Source organism: Oncorhynchus mykiss, chromosome 1 (genome assembly GCF_057628025.1).
Source record: "Oncorhynchus mykiss isolate SJ-2025 chromosome 1, ASM5762802v1, whole genome shotgun sequence".
NCBI lineage: Eukaryota > Metazoa > Chordata > Actinopteri > Salmoniformes > Salmonidae > Oncorhynchus > Oncorhynchus mykiss.
The window spans coordinates 15873983-15890000 of record NC_143022.1 but is presented as its reverse complement, the minus strand read 5'-3'; the positions used below and the strand labels follow the sequence as shown (position 1 = coordinate 15890000).

Here is a 16018-nt window from a genome sequence, read left to right as displayed (position 1 = left end):
GTTGGACAGCCAGATGGTAAAGGTGATTCATCACTCCAAAGAACACATTTCCACTGCTCCAGAGTCCAATGGTGGCAAGCTTTAAACCACTCTAGCCAATGCTTGGCATTGCACATGGAGATATGCTTGTCTGCGCCTGCTCGGCCATGGAAACCAATTTCAATAAGCTCCCGATGAAGAGTTCTTGTGCTGACGTTGCTTCCAGAGGCAGTTTGGAACTCAGTAGTGAGTGTTGCAACCGAGGACACATGATTATTACACGTTTCAGCACTAAGCATTCCCGCGCTGTGTGCTTGTGTAGCCTATCACTTCGCGGCTAAGTCGTTGTTGCGCCTAGACATCTCCACTTGACAGAACTTACAGTTGACCGAGGCAGCTCTAGCAGGGCAGACATCTGATGAACTGACTTGTTGGAAAGGTGGCATCTTATGACGGTGCCACGTTTAAATTCATTGAGCTCTTCAGTAAGGCCATTCTACTGCCAAAGTTTGTCAATGGAGATTTCATAGCTTGGTGCTCGATTTTATACACCTGTCAGCAGCAGGTGTGGCTGAAATAGCAGAATCCACTAATTTCAAGTGGTGTCCACATACTTTTGTATAAATAGTGTAAGTATACACAACATAAAGACTATATATAAAGTATACTCTTGGCATTTTCTCAACCAGCTTCATGAGGTAGTCACCTGAAATGCATTTCAATTAACAGGTGTGCCTTGTTAAAAGTTGTGGAATTTCTTTCCTTCCTTCTTAATGCGTTTGAGCCAATCAGTTGTGTTGTGACAAGGTAGGAGTGGTATACAGAAGATAGCCCTATTTGGTAAAATACCAAATCCATATTATGGCAAGAACAGCTCAAATAAGCAAAGAGAAAGTTAATCAACTGTTCAGAGGAGTGTGTGAATCAGGCCTTCAGGGTAGAATTCCTGCAAAGAAACTACTACTAAAGGACACCAATAAGAAGACGACTTGCTTGGGCCATGAAACACGAGCAATGGACATTAGACCGGTGGAAACCTGTCCTTTGGTCTGAGGAGTCCAAATTCGAGATTTTTGGTTCCAACCGCCGTGTCTTTGTGAGACACAGAGTTGGTGAACGAATGATCTCCGCATGTGTGGTTCCCACCGTGAAGCATGGAGGTGGTGTGGGGGTGCTTTGCTGGTGACACTGTCTGTGATTTATTTATAATTCAAGGCACACTTAACCAGCATGGCTACCACAGCATTCTGCAGCAATATGCCATCCCATCTTGTTTGAGCTTAGTCAGACAATCATTTGTTTTTCAACAGGACAATGACCCAAAACACCTACAGGCTGTGTAAGAGCTATTTGACCAAGGAGAGTGATGGAGTGCTGCATCAGATAAGCTGGTCAACACAATCACCTGACCTCAACCCAATTGAGATGGTTTGGACCATAGAGTGAAGGAAAAGCAGCCAACAGTCTTGAAGGAGTTCCCACAGCATATGTAGGAACTCCTTCAAGACTGTTGGAAAAGCATTCCTCATGAAGCTGGTTGAGAGAATGCCAAGAGTGTGCAAAGCTGTCATCAAGGCAAAGGGTGGCTACTTTGAAGATTTTTTAAACACTTTGGTTACTACATGATTCCATATGTGTTATTTCATAGTTGTGATGTCTTCACTTCTACAATGTAGAAAACAGTAAAAAAATAAAGAACAACCCTTGAATGAGTAGGTGTGTCCAGAATGTAATGTAATGGTAATGAAAAGATAAAGTATGTATACACAACATAAATACTATATATAGTAAGATGTAAGAGTAAGATGGTAATAAGATGTATACTTACACAGACACACTGAAATATATTATATTTCCATTTTCCTTTGCAATGAGTCCATAACCACATTAGCATTACGGACAAAGACATTTTATCGCCACAGCAGTGATGGGCTTTTATTCCAACACTACTAGAACCCTTCTTCATACCACCTAATAATAATGACATGACAGATGCCATACACAGATCCTGTCCTACCTTGATGATGTCCAGCTCCTCCTTGGTGGCAGCCTGCTGCTTCTCTAGCCTGGTGCTGAGATGAGAACAGATCTGTGAACACACAGGAAGGACTGCGTGTTTACTAAGCTACTACATATTACCTGGACAGGTTCAGTGACCTTTCAGATAAACCAGAACATACAGAAGACGCATCTCAATTAGGATTGAATGGGATTTTAGGGGACATCGTAGGATTAGGATCGAATTTCTCCCGAGGGGAAATGTATCTTGGACATGAAATAGTGCTGCTGCTTCCAGAGAATATCGCAGGTGAAAAACCAAACATCATAGAAGCACCGATCTCCCCACCCACACAAAGCTAATCAGCTACTGGCAAGGTTGTGACGTAGACCATACACACACTGTTCTCCTCTCTTACGTGTCTCTGGATCCTACCTGTTTGTATTCGGTGATGATAGCTGTAGTTTTCTTGATCTCTGACTCTGCTTTCTCCAGCTCTCTCCTGAACACCTCTTTAATCTGGACAGACACGGCAAGATGGCAACCACACATTAGCTATGATCGTAAAACACTTGCTACTTCAGTCACCTGGGCTTCTCTTCTCCCAAAGCACTTGCATGTGTGTGACTGTGAGCTGTGTAACCTGTGCCGTCTCCTCCGCCTGCCTCCTCTTCTCCTCCTCCGTCTCCACCAGGCGCTGTTTGGTGCAGAGCAGCTCCTTGTTCAGCACGTCTGCCTTGTCTTCCGCCTGGTCTAGGTCGGTCCGGAGGGCAATCTTACTGGTCACCAGCTCATGGGCCAGGTCATCGTTTTCCTGCTCCAGACGCATGCTGGCCTCCTGCAGCCGACGGTTCTCCCTCTGTGAGCAACACACACATTGCATTTCACATTTTAGTCATTTAGCCGTTCATCTTAAGATAGCTGGGTGAGACAACCACATATCACAGCCGTAGCAAGTACATTTTCCATCCAAAAAGTACACAACCACACACACACTAGTGATGTGCAGGTTGACTCATTACCCGCAGTCATATCCGAAGGGCAGGTGGGTTTAGGGTCATGAAATATTGTGTGGATGAAGTGTGGGTGGGTTGAATAAAGAGAAAACGATGCATTAAAAATCCATGAATGTCTAATTACTGTGCAGTTGATATCTATAGGATACACTGAGGTTTATATTTTATTCTCTGTATCTGGCGTTAGTGTGTAGCCTCAGCTTTAGGGCCTAACTGTAGCATGCCAAATACACGCCAGCTAACAAATACACGCCAACTGACAAATACACGCCAACTGACAAATACACGCCAACTGACAAATACACATCAGCTGACAAATACACGGCAATTGACAAACACACGCCAACTGACAAATACACGGCAACTGACAAATACACATCAGCTGACAAATACACGCCAACTGACAAATACACGCCAACTGACAAATACACGCCAACTGACAAATACACACCAACTGACAAATACACACCAACTGACAAATACACACCAACTGACAAACACACATCAGCTGACAAATACACGCCAACTGACAAATACACGGCAACTGACAAATACACGGCAACTGACAAATACACATCAGCTGACAAATACACGCAAACTGACAAATACTTTTGAAAACCTGGGATGAAAAAGTTAACGTTGATCCACTGAGGATTAAAGGGCAACGTCTGAGTTTAATTAATAAGAAGAAAACTGCGAAATGGAGAGTCGAAAATCAATAGAAGGAGGGCCAGTAGCCTAATGTCTGGTGAAGTAGTAAAAGAGGATGATCGCAGTGTTATGTGTGATCATTGTGAGGTGCTATACACATTTAACAGTCACAACCCATTGTGCACAGAGATACTGTTCAGATGGGTTAAATGGAATAGTAACTGAAATTTGGACAAGGACTTTAGGTCTATAACCTCTCACATAGCCTAATATAATGTTAATTCCTTCAGAATTATGCATTTCTTGCAGTAAAATGATACACCAAATATACATTTTGACTCCAACTGGAGTGGAGAAATATGCTTTTTTTATTTCTGCATCTTGAGAGAATGAATGCACAGTTAAGGTGCTGTCTATGTTAATCAGCATCATTAAAGCTGATAGTATTTCAAACAAAATATGCATCAAGCCAAAATGAAATCTTATCAAAAACATGTTGGGCGATTTTTACAGCTTTTAATTTCCTTAAAACCGGTTAAGCTGATGTAATTTGGAAAACTTGAATTTTTTATTTATTTCACCTTTATTTAACCAGGTAGGCAAAGTTGAGAACAAGTTCTCATTTACAATTGCGACCTGGCCAAGACAAAGCAAAGCAGTTCGACACATACAACAACACAGAGTTACACATGGAGTAAAACAAACATACAGTCAATAATAAAGTATAAACAAGTCTATATACAATGTGAGCAAATGAGGTGAGAAGGGAGGTAAAGGCAAAAAAAAGGCCATGGTGGCGAAGTAAACAGAATATAGTAAGTAAAACACTGGAATGGTAGATTTGCAGTGGAGGAATGTGCAAAGAAGAGATCGAAATAATGTGGTGCAAAGGAGCAAAATAAATAAATACATACAGTAGGGGGAGGTAGTTGTTTGGGCTAAATTATAGATGGGCTGTACAGGTAGATAGATAGATGTACAGGTGCAGTAATCTGTGAGCTGCTCTGACAGCTGGTGCTTAAAGCTAGTGAGGGAGATAAGTGTTTCCAGTTTGAGATTTTTGTAGTTCGTTCCAGTCATTGGCAGCAGAGAACTGGAAGGAGAGTCGGCCAAAGGAGGAATTGGTTTTGGGGGTGACCAGAGAGATATACCTGCTGGAGCGCGTGCTACAGGTGGGTGCTGCTATGGTGACCAGCGAGCTGAGATAAGGGGGGACTTTACCTAGCAGGGTCTTGTAGATGACCTGGAGCCAGTGGGTTTGGCGACGAGAATGAAGCGAGGGCCAGCCAACAAGAGCGTACAGGTCGCAGTGGTGGGTAGTATATGGGGCTTTGGTGACAAAACGGATGGCACTGTGATAGACTGCATCCAATTTATTGAGTAGGGTATTGGAGGCTATTTTGTAAATGACATCGCCGAAGTCAAGGATCGGTAGGATGGTCAGTTTTACGAGGGTATGTTTGGCAGCATGAGTGAAGGTTGCTTTGTTGCGAAATAGGAAGCCAATTCTAGATTTAACTTTGGATTGGAGATGTTTGATGTGAGTCTGGAAGGAGAGTTTACAGTCTAACCAGACACCTAGGTATTTGTAGTTGTCCACATATTCTAAGTCAGAACCGTCCAGAGTAGTGATGCTAGATGGGCGAGCAGGGGCAAGCAGCCATCGGTTGAATAGCATGCATTTAGTTTTACTTGTATTTAAGAGCAATTGGAGGCCACGGAAGGAGAGTTGTATGGCATTGAAGCTCGTCTGGAGGGTTGTTAACACAGTGTCCAAAGAAGGGCCATAAGTCTACAGAATGGTGCCGTCTGCGTAGAGGTGGATCAGAGACTCACCAGCAGCAAGAGCGACATCATTGATGTATACAGAGAAAAGAGTCGGTCCAAGAATTGAACCCTGTGGCCCCCATAGAGACTGCCAGAGGCCCGGACAACAGGCCCCCCGATTTGACACACTGAACTCTATCAGAGAAGTAGTTGGTGAACCAGGCGAGGCAATCATTTGAGAAACCAAGGCTATTGAGTCTGCCGATGAGGATGTTGTGATTGACAGAATTGAAAGCCTTGGCCAGGTCAATGAATACGGCTGCACAGTATTGTTTCTTATCGATGGCGGTTAAAATATCGTTTAGGACCTTGAGCGTGGCTGAGGTGCACCCATGACCAGCTCTGAAACCAGATTGCATAGCGGAGAAGGTATGGTGGGATTCGAAATGGTCAGTAATCTGTTTGTTAACTTGGCTTTCGAAGACCTTAGAAAGGCAGGGTAGGATAGATATAGGTCTGTAGCAGTTTGGGTCAAGAGTGTCTCCCCCTTTGAAGAGGGGGATGACCGCAGCTGCTTTCCCATCTTTGGGAATCTCTGACGACACGAAAGAGAGGTTGAACAGGCTAGTAATAGGGGTTGCAACAATTCATTTTTTAGAAAGAAAGGGTCCAGATTATCTAGCCCAGCTGATTTGTAGGGGTCCAGATTTTGCAGCTCTTTCAGAACATCAGCTGACTGGATTTGGGAGAAGGAGAAATGGGGAAGGCTTGGGCGAGTTGCTGTGGGGGGTGGAGTGCTGTTGACCGGGGTAAGGGTAGCCAGGTGGAAAGCATGGCCAGCCGTAGAAAATTGCTTATTGAAATTCTCATTTATATTGGATTTATCGGTAGTGACAGTGTTTCCTATCCTCAGTGCAGTGGGCAGCTGGGAGGAGGTGTTCTTCTTCTCCATGGACTTTACAGTGTCCCAGAACTTTTTTGAGTTTGTGTTGCAGGAAGCAAATTTCTTCTTGAAAAAGCTAGCCTTGGCTTTTCTAACTGCCTGTGTATATTGGTTTCTAGCTTCCCTGAAAAGTTGCATATCCTACAACGCCATAGGATGTTTTTGTGTTGGTTTAGGGCAGTCAGGTCTGTAGAGATCCAAGGGCTATATCTGTTCCTGATTCAACATTTCTTGAATGGGGCATGCTTATTTAATATGGTGAGGAAGGCATTTAAAAAAAAAACAACAGGCATCCTCTACTGATGGGATGAGATTAATATCCTTCCAGGATACCCCGGCCAGGTCGATTAGAAAGGCCTGCTCGCTGAAGTGTTTCAAGAAGCGTTTGACAGTGATGAGTGGAGGTTGTTTGACCGCTGACCCATTACGGATGCAGGCAATGAGGCAGTGATCGCTCTGAGATCTTGGTTGAAAACAACAGAGGTGTATTTAGAGGGCAAGTTGGTTAGGATGATATATTTGAGGGTGCCCGTGTTTACGGGTCCGGATAGGTGATTGTAGCCCAGGAGTGACTGATGGAAGTCTTCAGCTGGCTAGCTCCAGAACAATTGATGTTTGCTCCGGGATCGACGTAAGCCAATAGTCGCATGGATAGCAGCTAGCTAGCTGCAAGATCCAGGTGTAAATGTCCAGAGCTTTCGGTTGAAATCCGGGAATATGGAGAGAAAAATAGGTCCGGTATGTTCTGGTCTGAGTTGTGTTGTTCAAAACTGGCGATAGCTTTTCGAGCTAAAGGATAGCTGATGACCACAAACCGTAGTTAGCTGAATACTAACGTTAGCCAGTAAACTGACTAGCTTCTGGCAAGTGAACTGGCTAGCTTCTGGCCAGGTAAATAATATATATATATTTTTTAAATTGGTGAGGAGGGTTGCAGGAGAGTGTTTTGAAGTTGAGTTTTTGGAAAAAAAATATAAAAGATATGCGAAGAAAGATGTAAATATATATATATATATATATATATATATATATATATATATATATATATATATATATATATATATATACACGGGACACGACAAGACGAGGACAAAAGACGTCTGACTGCTATACCATCTTGGTATGAAAATGATATTAATATTGCATTTTTTCCCAAGTCTCTAAGTGTCTTCCCTGCAAGTCTCTAAGTGTCTTCCCTGCCCAAGACAAGCAGAGATGAAACTCTTTATGAAAACTTTACAGATGTCAACTAGGTTGAAGCAGTCATTCTATCAATTTATTACATTATTCTGGTGAGCTAGGGTTTATTTAATCTTCTAGGGCAACATGCAATGACAGAACAGAAGCGGCATAGATCTAATTATAGTCAAGTTGACTAACAAATAGCCTATCAAAATTTGATTGGTCACATACACATGGTTAGCAGATGTTATTGCGGGTGTAGTGAAATGCTTGTGTTTCTAGCTCCAACAGCGCAGTAATATCTAACAAATTACACAACATATACCCAATACACACAAATCTAAGTAGGAATGAATTAAGACTATATACATATGGACGAGCGATGTCAGAGCGGAACGGACTAAGATACAGTAGAATAGTATAATACATATACAGTAGAATAGAATACAGTATATACATATGAGATGAGTAATGCAAGATATGTAAACATTAAGTGAATGAGTAGTATAGAAAACGTAGAATAGTATAGAAAACGGTATTTACAGGTACCACTAATCATCTTGAACAACCCCAAACCAGAAAATACAACCCCAAACAAAAATAAATGTAACATGTAACAATTTAAAAGATTTACTGAGTTACAGCTCACATAAAGAAATCTTTAGACCGTAATCTATGGATTTCACACGACTGGCAATACAGTTATGCATCTGATGGTCACAGATAGCATTTTTAAGAGGTTAAAAAGTAGTCAGTATCTGGTGTGATCACCCTTTTCCTCATGCAGCGCGACACATCTCCTTCGCATTGAGTTGATCAGGCTGTTGATTGTGGCCTGTGGAATGCTGTACACACGCCACTTAAATGGCTGTGCAAAGTTGATGGATATTGGCGGGAACTGGAATGCGCTGACATACACGTACCAAACCTGCTCTGGTGGACATACCTGCAGTCAGCATGCCACTTGCACGCTCCCTCAAAACTTGTGACATCTATGGAATTGTGTTGTGTAACAAAACTGCACCTTTTAGAGTGGCCTTTTATTGTCCCCAGCACATGGTGTTATGATGATCATGCTGTTTAATCAGCTTATTGACGTCACCTGTCAGGTGGATGAATTATCTTGGCTAATGAGAAATGCTCATTAACAGGGATGTAAACAAATGTGTGCACCACATTTGAGAGAAATAAGCTTTTTGTGCATATAAAACATTTCTGGGATCATTTATTCAGCTCATGAAACATGGGACAAACATTTAGCATGTTACGTTTACATATTTGTTCAGTATAGATTAAAGGAGTAACTCCGGTAGGACTAAAACATTCTTCCTCACCTAAAGTTCAACTGTCGGAGTCAGTTGACGCACTAGTGTGCACTGCCTTCATAGGCCTGCAGCCTAGCTAAGCCAATAGTAACCATACCACACCTTCACAAAAGTTGCCCACATACACAGCAGCTGAGGTCCCTGGAGGTGCCATGGCGATGCCCACCTACTTGCCTTTTAGCATGGGCATCATGGCCCCCAGCACATGTACATTCTAATGTCTCCCTCAATCTTCTCTTCTCCATTTCTTCTGCTGTAGGAGACATTGAAGATGAACAAGGCAGCGTTCAAGACGATGCTGTGACAGCTCATCTACAGCCACAGTGATGTGGATGACGACAGACAATGAAAGCTCAGAGAGACCCAAGTCAGCCGGTCGCCACTCAAATTAATGCTCCTACAAAGACCCAAAGGATTGACCCCGCCCCCACAACACCACTGCCACTTTCTGTTATCATCTATGCATAGTCACTTTAATTAACTCTACCCACATGTACATAGTACCTCAACTAACCGGTACCCCCGCACATTGACTCTGTACCGGTACCCCCCCCTGTACATACAGTGCCTTGCGAAAGTATTCGGCCCCCTTGAACTTTGCGATCTTTTGCCACATTTCAGGCTTCAAACATAAAGATATAAAACTGTATTTTTTTGTGAATAATCAACAACAAGTGGGACACAATCATGAAGTGGAACGACATTTATTGGAAATTTCAAACTTTTTTAACAAATAAAAAAACTGAAAAATTGGGCGTGCAAAATTATTCAGCCCCCTTAAGTTATTACTTTGTAGCACCACCTTTTGCTGCGATTACAGCTGTAAGTCGCTTGGGGTATGTCTCTATCAGTTTTGCACCTCGATTGGATTCAGGTCTGGACTTTGACTTGGCCATTCTAACACCTGGATATGTTTATTTTTTAACCATTCCATTGTAGATTTTGCTTTATGTTTTGGATCATTGTCTTGTTGGAAGACAAATCTCCGTCCCAGTCTCAGTTCTTTTGCAGACTCCATCAGGTTTCTTCCAGAATGGTCCTGTATTTGGCTCCATCCATCTTCCCATCAATTTTAACCATCTTCCCTGTCCCTGTTGAAGAAAAGCAGGCCCAAACCATGATGCTGCCACCACCATGTTTGACAGTGGGGATGGTGTGTTCAGCTGTGTTGCTTTTACGCCAAACATAACGTTTTGCATTGTTGGCAAAAAGTTCAATTTTGGTTTCATCTGACCAGAGCACCTTCTTCCACATGTTTGGTGTGTCTCCCAGGTGGCTTGTGGCAAACTTTAAACGACACTTTTTATGGATATCTTTAAGAAATGGCTTTCTTCTTGCCACTCTTCCATAAAGGCCAGATTTGTGAAATATACGACTGATTGTTGTCCTATGGACAGAGTCTCCCACCTCAGCTGTAGATCTCTGCAGTTCATCCAGAGTGATCATGGGCCTCTTGGCTGCATCTCTGATCAGTCTTCTCCTTGTATGAGCTGAAAGTTTAGAGGGACGGCCAGGTCTTGGTAGATTTGCAGTGGTCTGATACTCCTTCCATTTCAATATTATCGCTTGCACAGTGCTCCTTGGGATGTTTAAAGCTTGGGAAATCTTTTTGTACCCAAATCCGGCTTTAAACTTCTTCACAACAGTATCTCGGACCTGCCTGGTGTGTTCCATGTTCTTCATGATGCTCTCTACGCTTTTAACGGACCTCTGAGACTATCACAGTGCAGGTGCATTTATACGGAGACTTGATTACACACAGGTGGATTGTTTTTATCATCATTAGTCATTTAGGTCAACATTGGATCATTCAGAGATCCTCACTGAACTTCTGGAGAGAGTTTGCTGCACTGAAAGTAAAGGGGCTGAATAATTTTGCACGCCCAATTTTTCAGTTTTTGATTTGTTAAAAAAGTTTGAAATATCCAATAAATGTTGTTCCACTTCATGATTGTGTCCCACTTGTTGTTGATTCTTCACAAAAAAATACAGTTTTATATCTTTATGTTTGAAGCCTGAAATGTGGCAAAAGGTCGCAAAGTTCAAGGGGGCCGAATACTTTCGCAAGGCACTGTATATATATATTTTTTTTACTGCTGCTCTTTTACTTGTTACTTTCATCTCTTATTCTAATCTGTATTTTTTGAAACTGCAGTGTTGGTTAGGGGCTCGGAAGTAAGCATTTCACTGTAAGGTGTTATATTTGATTGATTTGATTTGAGACAGGGTAAGAAAGAGTGAGACTGGCTTTTCCCTGGCACTTTATTTATTTATGGCACTGACTGCACAAACACCTGGATCCACAGGTCTAAAGTAAATTGATCTTTGATTAGAGGGAACGCTTGAAAACCAGCATACAATGCAGTATTTTTTAGGACATCTTTCCCTGATGAAGCACATCTCGATGGCTCGATGGACACCGAATACATCAGAAATATGTCTTAAAGAGAATTTTCTCATTGGCAAAACGTTGCCGCGACATCAGCCTAGGTTCTACATTGGCATATGTAGGCCAAGGATCAACATCTCAGTGACACCTTGCCAATGTGCAAAAAGTCTCTATAATACATATTCCCAACTCAAATTTACATTTTCAATTTCATACCCGAAGGCGTTGTGCGCGCATACTGGGTTGAGGCTGCACAGCCGACTAAAGACAATCGAGCCACTCACTGGCACCACTGTTTGCACACCTGGTTTGTGAAGGTTAGAGCCAAATCAGGGAGTTATGCAGATTATGAGGATGGAGGTTGTGGGGTTGTTATAATATGCATATTCAGTTTTTAATAAGAAAGATATTTCAAAATGTCAGATCCAGTCTGAAACGGTCCCATAGACATCTACATGCTCGTTCACTGTTTACAGGATGTCCGCTATCCGGAATCATGCTGCAGCGGCCCAACAAGAATTGTTCCACTGTACCAAGGAACAAGAGGACAAAAACATGTACATCTCCACTCAACTTAAAGGCATACCGTGTCTGCTTCATGCACCATTAAGCTATATCATCCTATAAAATAAAGTGATTTTTGTACATGCTCTGTTTTCTTTACATTAGTAAATTAGAGCTAGCTCACTAGCTAACTCATAACCAAAACATACATTTGATTAGCGAGCCCATTACTAATGGCTAGCGAGCAAGGTAAATCTACTAGCCAGATGTCTAAGTTACTATGGGCTGAACAACGCTAGGTAACTAACTACTAGTCACTTGAAGATAGTAACGTTTTTCAGGTTGGAGTCATCTAATATGTCCCTCCTTTTAGTGTAGAAAGGTTATAACATAATGAAAATGTATATGATTTATGTGGCATAATTATTCATGAGGATGTGTTCATCTCATTCCAGGGGGGTCAGTCATCCTTCCCTGACTAGCCTAGCTATCTGTGTGTGCATTGGGTACGTCTCTGTTTCAGAGGGGAATATTTTTCCTGAGCATTTTAAGCCCTGCCTACTCAAACTTGGTGGGAGAGTTGTCTGTCTGAAGAGAACCCTGCTCAGAACATTTTTTACCCCCCATTTGGAAAAGTCAGAGAAAAGCTGAAGGAATACGTACTGTAGCTCCAAGGTCAGGGATATCTGAGACTAACAGGATGAGGTTAGGATTGTATTGGATTACATTATTCCCAATCATCCCTATGAATAATTCCAATAGTCAGGAGGGGAAAGCTCTTTCCTCTTCCATATCTTTCACTCATTACAAAAATGCTCTACCCCTTTCTCTTCACTGAGTGTGTGTGCCTGGCATAGTCTACAAGACTAGAGGGAGGGGCCCTGATGTGGTCTAGACCTGAGCAGAGACTGGAGGGAGGGGCCTGGCATGGTCAAGAACAAATTCTTATTTTCAATGACGGCCTAGGAACAGTGGGTTAACTGCCTTGTTCAGGGGCAGAACAACATCTTTTTTTTTTACCTTGTGAGCTTGGGGATTCGATCTAGCACCCTTTGGGTTACTAGTCCAATGCTCTAACCACTAGGCTATCTGCCGCCCCAAGTATCATCTATATTTACAAACAACCCATTTTCAGAGATCCAATTCTTGAGGTATACAAGCGCAGTGAGGGGGCCCGCCTAAGTAACTCTAGCTATGGGAATTTAGTGGCTCAATGGGGAAGTGAGGCCCCTAACCACTGATAAAGGGTCAGATATTGTGTCATCTGCCATATTGGGGGTAGAGTAATCTGATTCAAGAGCAGTGGGTAAGACACGATTGTGGGTAGTCTGTTTCTTACCTGGTAGCGGTCGATGGGGTCCTCCTGCTGCAGCTGGCTCTCTCTCAGGGTCTGGTACTCCTTTTCAAACTTCTTCAGCTTCTTGGTGGGAACCTGGAGGGGTGACAGGAGGACAGCTGAGTGATTGTTGTTGGATGGAATTGTCTTAAAAGGTGCAACCACAGCCATGTGGGATCTATCTTACCATAAATTACAGCAGCTTGCCTTCTAGTGTGAAAGAGCATCTAAACCACTAGATGGCAATGGGGAGACAAACAGGACTAAAACATTCAGCCAGTTCTGTTTCTCCAAATGGATGTAATGCAAAGCTCAGTTTACTGAGATCCCGGTGAGCTGGCAATGTAGCAACCTTCTAACTGAAGGCAAAACTAGGGTTTCCACAGCATATCTTATCACTTTCATCACCCGACTGATGGAACAGAAACAGAACAGTTTAAACACTCCTCTTAGAACTGCATCAATGTACACTTAACTATTCACTATTGCTTTTACTAGAGAAATGTATTAACTGTTACATGCCTTTAGCCTTGGCACAAAATGGCTGCCGTCTGTCTCTCCTGAGAGCAGTGACATCACACATCCCCCAAAGACACACCTCAAAACCCGACTACTCTGTGCAGAGTAGTTTACATCATGTTCACCTGTTGATTTACATTCCAGCTAACCACTCTACCCCCATTTCCCCAGCACAATAAACACAGCAGGAGCTGAACAACAGGCAGTACAAGTTTCATGAAGAAACCTCTTCAAAAAGCCGAAAGTCAGAACTACCAAGATAACACCAGTGTTTTTTAACACTTCAAAACATGACAACACATTTAGTCAAGGCTCTCTATGCCAGCCAGATCTGTGCCTAAGGAAATTGTATCCTAGGGTGGCTCAGCCCTTGGCGTTGCCATGGCACCTGCTGCTAGGATGTGGTTTACAGGTTTGTCTGGGGCAAAACAAGCCACAGAGGGGCGGGGCTTTGTTAATGGATCCAGCCACCAGAGGCCCCTACGAGAGAGAGGGGGGGGGGGGGGGTCAGCTCACTGGCTGATTCCACCAGAGATAAAAGCTCACAGACGAGAGGGTGAAATACCACAGTGTGCCATCACAGCAGCAATATTTGTGACCTGTTGCCACAAGAACAGGGCAGCCAGTGAAGAACAAACACCATTGTAAATACAACCCATATTTATGTTAATTTATTTTCTCTCTTGTACTTGAACCATTTGCACATCGTTACAACACTGTATATATACACATAGTATGACATTTGTAATGTCTTTATTCTTTTGGAACTTCTGTGAGTGTAATGTTTACTGTTCAATTTTATTGTTTATTTCACTTTTGTATTTTATCTACTTCACTTGCTTTGGCAATGTTAACATATGTTTCCCATGCCAATAAAGCTCTTAAATTGAATGAGAGAGGGAGGGAGAGGGGGGTAAATGGGAGCTCATTGTTTGAAGAAGACAGAAGGGGAAGGAAGAGCAAGAGCAGAGACAGAAGAGAGGAAGATAGGAATTCACTGGCTGAGAAAGAGGGAAGACAGAGGGAGATGAGTAAAAAAGAAAGGGCAAGTGCAGGAGAGAGAGAGAGGGAGAGCTGGTAGTCCCATCCACCAAACTACCAGCTGTGACACAGGGAAGGGACTCAGGGGGTATGCTAATTTGGTATAGAGCAGACCTAACTCACTATTAAATTAATCAAAACAGGAACATTTTACATTTGGCTAGAAATTCGAAAGGAAATGATCACAACAGAGAAAAATGTCCTCCTGTGTGCTACCTATATCCCCCCACTAGGATCCCTATAATTTAATGAAGACAGCTTTTCCATTCTGGAAGGGGAAATCAATCATTTCCAGGCCCAGGGACATGAACTAGTCTGTGGTGATCTAAATGCCAGAACTGAACAAGAACCTGACACACTCAGCACACAGGGGTACAAACACCTACCTGGAGGTGACAGCATTCCCTCCCCCATATGCACAACCAGACTATCACAACCAGCCGTGATTGGGAGTCCCATAGGGCAGTGCACAATTGGCCCAGCGTTGTCCGAATTTGGCCGGGGTAGGCTGTCATTGTAACTAAGAATTTGTTCTTAACTGACTTGCCTAGTTAAATAAAGGTTTAAAAAAATGTATAATAATAATACAAACTACTACAACATAAGCAACAAAAACAGGTCACAAATCCTGCAGCTCTGTCGCACGCTGGGTATGTACATAGTCAATGGTAGGCTTCGAGGGAACTTCTACGGTAGGTACACCTATAGCGCGCATCTCTTGGCAGTAGTACTGTAGATTGCTTTATCACTGACCTCAATCCAGAGGATCTCAGAGCATTAAGTAAGCCCACTGACACCCCTATCAGATCACAGCAAAATCACAGTCTACTTGAACAGAGCAATACTCAAATCATGAGGCATCAAAGCCAAAGGAGCTGAGTAATATTAAGAAATGCTATAGATGGAAGAAAAGTAGTGTGGAAACCAAACAAAACAAATTCAATCCCTTTTAGACAACTTTCTGGAAAAAGCATTTCACTGTAATAGTGAAGGTATCAACTTGTACAGTATATTTGACCTCTAAGCTTCCCTATCAAAGCTAAGAATTTCAAGCAGACAACCTAAGAAAATTAACAATGACAAATGGTTTGATGAAGAATGCAAAAACATAAGAAAGAAATTCAGCAACCCATCCAAGCAAAAACAGAGACCTTGAAAACCTGAGCCTAGGCCTTCACTATGGTGAATCACTCAAACAACACAGAAATACACTACGGAAAAAGAAGGAACAGCATGTCAGAAAACAGCTCAATGTAACTGAAGAGCATAGACTCTAACGACTTCTGGGAACATTGGAAAACACTACACAAACAGCACAAAGAGTTATCTATCCAAAATGGAGATGATTGAAGAAGTGGTTTATCCAT

General features: G+C 42.5%; 1 protein-coding gene across 3 annotated transcripts in view; it reads right to left on the bottom strand.

The window, feature by feature from the left end:
- Positions 1 to 16018, bottom strand: part of LOC110486505 (rab GTPase-activating protein 1) — a 141351-nt gene that overhangs the window by 6387 nt on the left and 118946 nt on the right. For all 3 annotated transcript variants that reach the window (XM_090186337.1, XM_090186380.1, XM_036947621.2), the window contains 4 exons: positions 13095 to 13187; positions 2622 to 2837; positions 2414 to 2497; positions 1997 to 2068 (listed from right to left, as the gene is read on the bottom strand). In XM_090186337.1, coding sequence (XP_090042463.1) covers positions 1997 to 2068; positions 2414 to 2497; positions 2622 to 2837; positions 13095 to 13187 — 465 coding nt within the window. The remainder of the gene's footprint in view (positions 1 to 1996; positions 2069 to 2413; positions 2498 to 2621; positions 2838 to 13094; positions 13188 to 16018) is intronic.